At 37.9% G+C, this 6386-nt stretch overlaps 1 protein-coding gene across 11 annotated transcripts in view; it reads right to left on the bottom strand.

Annotated features, from left to right (window-relative positions):
* LOC107566575 (cell surface glycoprotein 1) overlaps nt 1-4971 on the bottom strand; it is a 30877-nt gene extending 25906 nt beyond the window's left edge. For 6 of the 11 annotated variants that reach the window (XM_016252052.1, XM_016252053.1, XM_016252057.1 and 3 more), the window contains exons 1-3: nt 4646-4970; nt 2683-2712; nt 2365-2415 (exon numbers count right to left, since the gene is read on the bottom strand). In XM_016252052.1, the coding sequence (XP_016107538.1) occupies nt 2365-2415; nt 2683-2712; nt 4646-4709 (145 nt within the window). In that variant the 5' untranslated portion in view covers nt 4710-4970. Of the gene's footprint in view, nt 1-2364; nt 2416-2682; nt 2713-4645 lie in introns of all 11 variants that reach the window. The other 5 variants (XM_016252054.1, XM_016252055.1, XM_016252056.1 and 2 more) reach the window with 2 other exon arrangements.
* Nucleotides 4972-6386: the final 1415 nt, after the last annotated feature.

Genomic DNA, 6386 nt, shown 5'->3' with positions numbered 1-6386 from the left:
TTTTTTTTAAATAATATATATGTATATGTATATATAATTAATAATACAAATAAAAATAATAAAAATCTAAATTATTTCAAATGACCTGCAGTGTATTCAGTTCAATCATTTTATATAATATTTCTATTACTGTTTAATCTCGTGTTGTGTGCTGTTGCTTTCATAAGTAAGCTGCAGATAAGAGGATATCTCTTTCTCAAGGATTTAGTTGTGAGCAGTAATTTTCCATTGCTTTGGGATAAAAACACCTGTTGAATTCATGCTGGTCAGAAATCCTGGAGAAATACACAACTCATGAGCTCACTTCACCATCACTTTCTCCTCTGCCTCCGTCTGACCAGTGACGTAACCACTAGTTTGGATGTTTTGGCTTTCAGATTAATTTCTGTGTTAAACAGATAAAGAATATCTTCTGACGAGATCTGCTAAACAGACTGGATCCAACATTACGGCAGGAACAGGACATTTCTCTATTTCAAGCCAGATCTACTACAGTATATGAATTCAAGACGGGTTTCATGATCACATACACACTTAATAATAAAGATAAAATGCCATAAGAACCGTTTCTGGTTCCTCAAAGAACCTCTCAGTGATCAGTCCCCAAAAGAAAAAAATAATCTAGTTTTAATAATCTAAAGAATCTTTTTCGACTATAAATAATATTTTGTGTGTGGGGAAGCATGCATGCAACGCCAGTGAAGAACCTTTATTTTTAATAGTGTTTATTTAGATTCCTAAAGTTCACTTGCACTCTATAAAGAAATTAAGAGAATTTACTACCACAGCTTTAATAAATGCATGGTTTTGCGTAAATGCATTTCATTAATTTAAATGCATTTAAATGCATCATTACATCAACTTAATATTGTGCAATTTAAAGTGTAAATTGCCATTTAAACAGACGTTTTGCATTGGTTGTAGTAATTTAATGAACTTGCTGAAAATTGCTGTGAAGTTGTGCTTTGCATAGGACTGGATAAGTAAATGTTAAGTAAGTGTTTGAGCTTCTGTTATGTGTTTATGGTTGTGTTTTAGATCACATTTACCATATGAGCAATGACTGCACTAATACCAGTGATAAATAATGTCTTATTTAGTTTACATGCGTTACACTACAATTAGCATGTGCTCGGTTCATTTGAACTGAAATAGTAGATCAGATTAATTGTTTCCAAAACCAATGCTTAATCATGTTTTTCTGAGTAATCTAAAATGTGTGCAAATGCTAAGAATTGTTACATTCCTCTAACTCAATGCATTGGTTTTATTAGAAGCTGTGGAAACATCGTTTTCAAATGTTTCATTATTGAAAGGCTACAAAAAAGTTTCTTCCAATGTTCCACTCGTTTATTTTTAAACCCAGATATGTTACTTGAACGTTTATTTCTGAGGATGTCGTTTAAAGGTTATAAAAGTGTTTGTTTAAATGCACGTTTAGTTTTAGTATTTTAAGCATTTTCTAAATAAAGAACATTATTAGAATGTTCATCAAATACATCATAAGGATCTCAATAACATCATTGTTTGATCTCAAAGTTATGATGTTAAGTTAATGAAGTTAAACACGTTTTGTCCTAATGTTTATATAAAAACATTAGTGAAAGTTGCGAGAACTGATATGAACGTACTATATGTTTTCATTATTTTGTACGTGGGTCAAAGACGTTAAGATGTCCGCATCAAAAGAAATTTACAAAAGGGATTATATGTCGATAGAAAGCACATTGAATGTTAGTAAAGTGTCGACTTTTAAGGTTCAAATACGTTTTTGGAGAATAAAATGTCAAAATTTGGGTTGAAATAATGTTACGTTGTCATTCAGTGTAACACAGTATTTATGTAAAAATTCTGACGTGTACAGATTAAATTATATAAAAGAATAAGGGAGCATATAAATTTTTTTGGGGGGGGAAACAACAGCAATTTAAAGCAGTATTACACTTATTGTTTTTATGCTTAAAAAACTCTTTGACCCTCATACAGATCTACACAGCAGCACTTTACTTAAATCCTACAAACGATGGATGTGAAATCAATCAAGATCTTGTGCTGCTAGTGATATGGATATCTCAACCGCTTTTGCTTCAGGACTTGCATATCGAGTGGCGACAATACCAGACCCGTATTTAATATCGCCCGGCTCGTATTTACTTCTGTTTTTGGTTTTGTTGATGGTTTCTGAGCATGAGGGCATGAACACGTCTGATTTGACTACATTTGCACGCTCTCACAGTCTCTGACCTCAGCGATGAAGGACTTTTTACTTTTTTATCCTAAGCATGCATGATTTGTGTTTGTGTCTTCTGCATGAGCATTAAAGATCCCCTGCTGTAAATTCAGTTGCATGAAGCTTATCATCACCTTCATCAGGAACGGTTGAGTCCTCTGGCGCGAGGTCATCGGCTGGAGAATCTGGATATGAGATAAAAGGCAAATTAGCAACCCGCGTTTATCACCTTTATCATCGGAATAAAAAAAACGACGCAGGTGATATATACTGGACCCCGTCAATGGGTTGAGCTGAATAAACACACTGTGAGATCGCAGTTATGAGAAACTGTAAAATGAACCTGAAGAGAGAGAGCTGTAAAACCTTGCTGTTGCTCAGTTTATTACTGTTTGCTAACAGAGAGGGGTGTGTTCAGAGTTATTACAGCACATGAGCTGATGGAAACGTACCTGCATTCTCTGCACCTTCCACTCCATCGTCTGAAAAACAAAACAAAAGAGGCTTATATCACACGAGATTTATCCTATAGATGCACAAATATCTGCTTCATTCATAAAACCGGTCATATGTTTGGTTTCCATGACTTTACTATTATGGATGCACTATGTGTTAGTACTAAATGGGTTAGACAATTTGACAATATGCTGTATATCAGCCAAGTATGTGATATTTTTAGATTTTAAATGTAATTGTGCATGCTCATTTCCCCATATTTTTACATGTATATGCATCATTATGGTCATCTAAAGTAAGGGTTATTATTGTCCGGAATATCCTTTATACATTAATAGTCTCAATGATATTAAAATAACACTTAAAAGTAACCATTCACAGCACTAACAATAATTTAAAATAACATCTATTTTCCATGCACTACATTAAAATGTTGCGATACATACATAAAGTCAGTTACATTTAAAACAACTGATTTCAGTTGTTAGTGTTTTGTTTTTCACTTCTATCATAAATAGGATAATAAATGAGTTTAATATGTGCTGTTTATTGGTCATCAGTCATAGCATGTAAAATAATTATCAAATGTAACGTAAAATAATTATTATCAGTATTAATCAGAATTTTGATTTCAGTGGATATCCATTGACCGTTTTTCTAAAATGTGGGAAACTCATAGATGCATCCAAACTCTTGACTGCTTGTGATAATGATAATGAAGGGATATGTTTTGTGATATGATCTTAAACAGATGCATCTTCAGTTTTAATGCAAATGCAGTGGTATGTTTAGTGTAGCAGTGGTTTTGTTTGTTTTATTAGCCGGCTCGCTCGATGGACATCCAGTGCTTCGTGCATCATGTCTTCATATGCCTTTTGTGTTATGACGCAGATGCATTATGTAACACCTTCTGTCAAGGTTGTCACGTTTCAGCGCCTTTCGTGTCGTCGAATGGAGGCGAAATCTTGCATGCATTTGCACAATTGCTAATGATTTTTGTCTCTCAAGCTTTTAATTTCCACAGCTGGCTTTTTCTTTGATGCCGTTGGCACAGTTGGTATTTGTCAGATTAAGAGACACAAAGGAAGTTTACACACCTGTCCACACAAACACAGAACAAAGAGCTTCTCTCTGCGCAGCAGAATACAAAAATCCAAGGCTGTGGCAATGCATGTGCCTCGCTGCGTCTCTCAGATTGCGACAGAGGCACGCAAACTCCCTCGGGTGCATCAAAAGCATCCCTAACTCCACCATGTTCTCCATACAGGGTGTGGTCTACATCTGGGACTGGATTGAATTTCTGAGACTACACCTCAGTCTTTCTCGGTTTACAGCAGTGAGCTAAATGCATGTTCTCCTCTACATCTGGAGGGAATTTGACATATCAGCGCTAAACAGGCCTGTAAATCACTAAAGACGCCAGACACCTTTTAATCCCGATCCCAAACATTCGGTTACATCCTGTAAACGTTTAAGAAGTGCGAAACATTTGGATGAAGTCATTCTGAGACTCTGAGTCAAGAACACAATGTACAAAGGGGGAACTGCAGTGAGCTGTGAAGAGCTGGGTAAGGCTTTACAGCTTCAACAAGTCATTTCTGAGGGTTTTATTTTAGTGACCGACAGCATTCAACCCAGAATGTATGGATTTCCAACCAGGCATGCATAGCCTAATAATAGTCCTTTTGTCTCAAACATGTGATCTTAGAGCTGATATACACACTCACTCTATCCACACACAAAAAAGAGACATGCATGCTTCCCATTTCATCTGGAAGTCTCTCTTTACATATGAATTTATATACAATTAATTAATACATTATATACTTTCAGTGTTCAATTTAAAAGTATACATCACTTCATGAATGGGTAACACTGGAAGCAGAAAACAAAGACACTTTGAAATGTTAGTATCTCGTTAGTAAATGTGATTTTAAACTAGTTTAAGTAAACTCTTACCTTGCATCTTCACTCCAGTCACGATTAAACTCCCAAGGAGGAAGATCCACAGGCATGACATCATTGCTTCTTGAATGAAACTGAGCTGAACGGGGTCTGAAACCTGTTTTCACTTTTAGCGAGAGGTGTAAGTATAATTCGCGTTCGCTCGCATGTGCAACTCTCCCGCAAGCTTTTGTTGTACAAACTTTACTTTACTGGGTGCGCAGCTCTGAGTCCACCGCCCACTCACATGTGGGATTGACTTGTGTAGCATCCAATTGCAGGTCTGTCTCGCTGGTTTCTCACTGAAGTCTCATGCACGGAGGATGCACAAGGAATCCCTCCCTCGCGTGACATATTATGACATTGCACGACTCGACAGAAGCGCATATAGGTTTGCATGCAGTGTAGCGCAGTGCATGATGTTTCCGCTTTTGATGCATTTTCGTTTTCCTTTAGAATTCGTGTTTAAATGCATAGCAAGGTTTCTAGCCCTCCATGCCCTTTGCCGTGAACACCCACCCAAACACCCCAAATAATATACCTTTACTAAACGTTGAGAGGGAACGCAATGAATGGAGGTGCTTTAAAACCTAGCGAGCTGCCTACTTAAGGGCTTCAGCGTTGGCTTTCAGCTCACTAGAAACCCACCTTTGCCTGAAGTGCTGGGCTTCTGAGACACAGCTCCATTCATCCGTTTCGCACCTCTGGGGAAGTTCCCTCTTTAACGTTCAGGAAAGCTTTTACTACTGAACTTGAGCCACCCAGCGGGGGAGCGCAGCAGCACGCACTCGGGTTCAGGAGTTGAATGTCAGATCTGTCTTTAGGCACGTTTTGTCGCTCAAAACGCAAACTGTGCTACTTCTTTGTTTGCACGGGTAACTTATCAGAAGGGCGCGGTGCGGATGAGGCTTGATCCGATAACGTCAGTAAACAAACAGGACGAGTTTTTTGGAGTAAGCAAAAAAGTGTAGCCTACACTGCAAAAAAAAAAAAATGTGTTGGGTTGACTTCAAGTAATTGTTAGTGCATTTCACAACTAATCACAAAGAAATGGCAAGTATGTGAAATTTTGAGGTAGAAGTATTTTCTTGTCAAACATATTTCAATACCCACCCTGTTGAAAAAACCAGCATATGCTGGTTAGGTATGTTTTGACGCTGGGATGCTGGTTTATGCTGGTCCTTTGCCAGCACATGACCAGCATAAACCAGCAAAAGGACCAGCATAAACCAGCAAAGAACCAGCTAAAACCAGCAAAGGACCAGCATAAACCAGCTAAGGACCAGCTAAAACCAGCAAAGGCCCAGCATAAACCAGCAAAGGACCATCTTAAACCAGCAAAGGACCAGCTTAAACCAGCAAAGGACCAGCATAAACCAGCAAATGACCAGTTTAAACCAGCAAAAGACCAGCATAAACCAGCTAAGGACCAGCTAAAACCAGCAAAGGCCCAGCATAAACCAGCAAAGGACCAGTTTAAACCAGCAAAGGACCAGTTTAAACCAGCAAAGGACCAGTTTAAACCAGCAAAGGACCAGTTTAAACCAGCAAAGGACCAGTTTAAACCAGCAAAGGACCAGTTTAAACCAGCAAAGGACCAGTTTAAACCAGCAAAGGACCAGTTTAAACCAGCAAAGGACCAGTTTAAACCAGCAAAGGACCAGTTTAAACCAGCAAAGGACCAGTTTAAACCAGCAAAGGACCAGTTTAAACCAGCAAAGGACCAGTTTAAACCAGCAAAGGACCAGTTTAAACC

Source organism: Sinocyclocheilus grahami, unplaced genomic scaffold (assembly GCF_001515645.1).
Source record: "Sinocyclocheilus grahami isolate Dianchi unplaced genomic scaffold, SAMN03320097.WGS_v1.1 scaffold1085.1, whole genome shotgun sequence".
In the NCBI taxonomy this organism is placed as follows: domain Eukaryota; kingdom Metazoa; phylum Chordata; class Actinopteri; order Cypriniformes; family Cyprinidae; genus Sinocyclocheilus; species Sinocyclocheilus grahami.
Note: the sequence above shows the minus strand (reverse complement) of the source record. Positions and strands in the feature narration are given on the sequence as shown.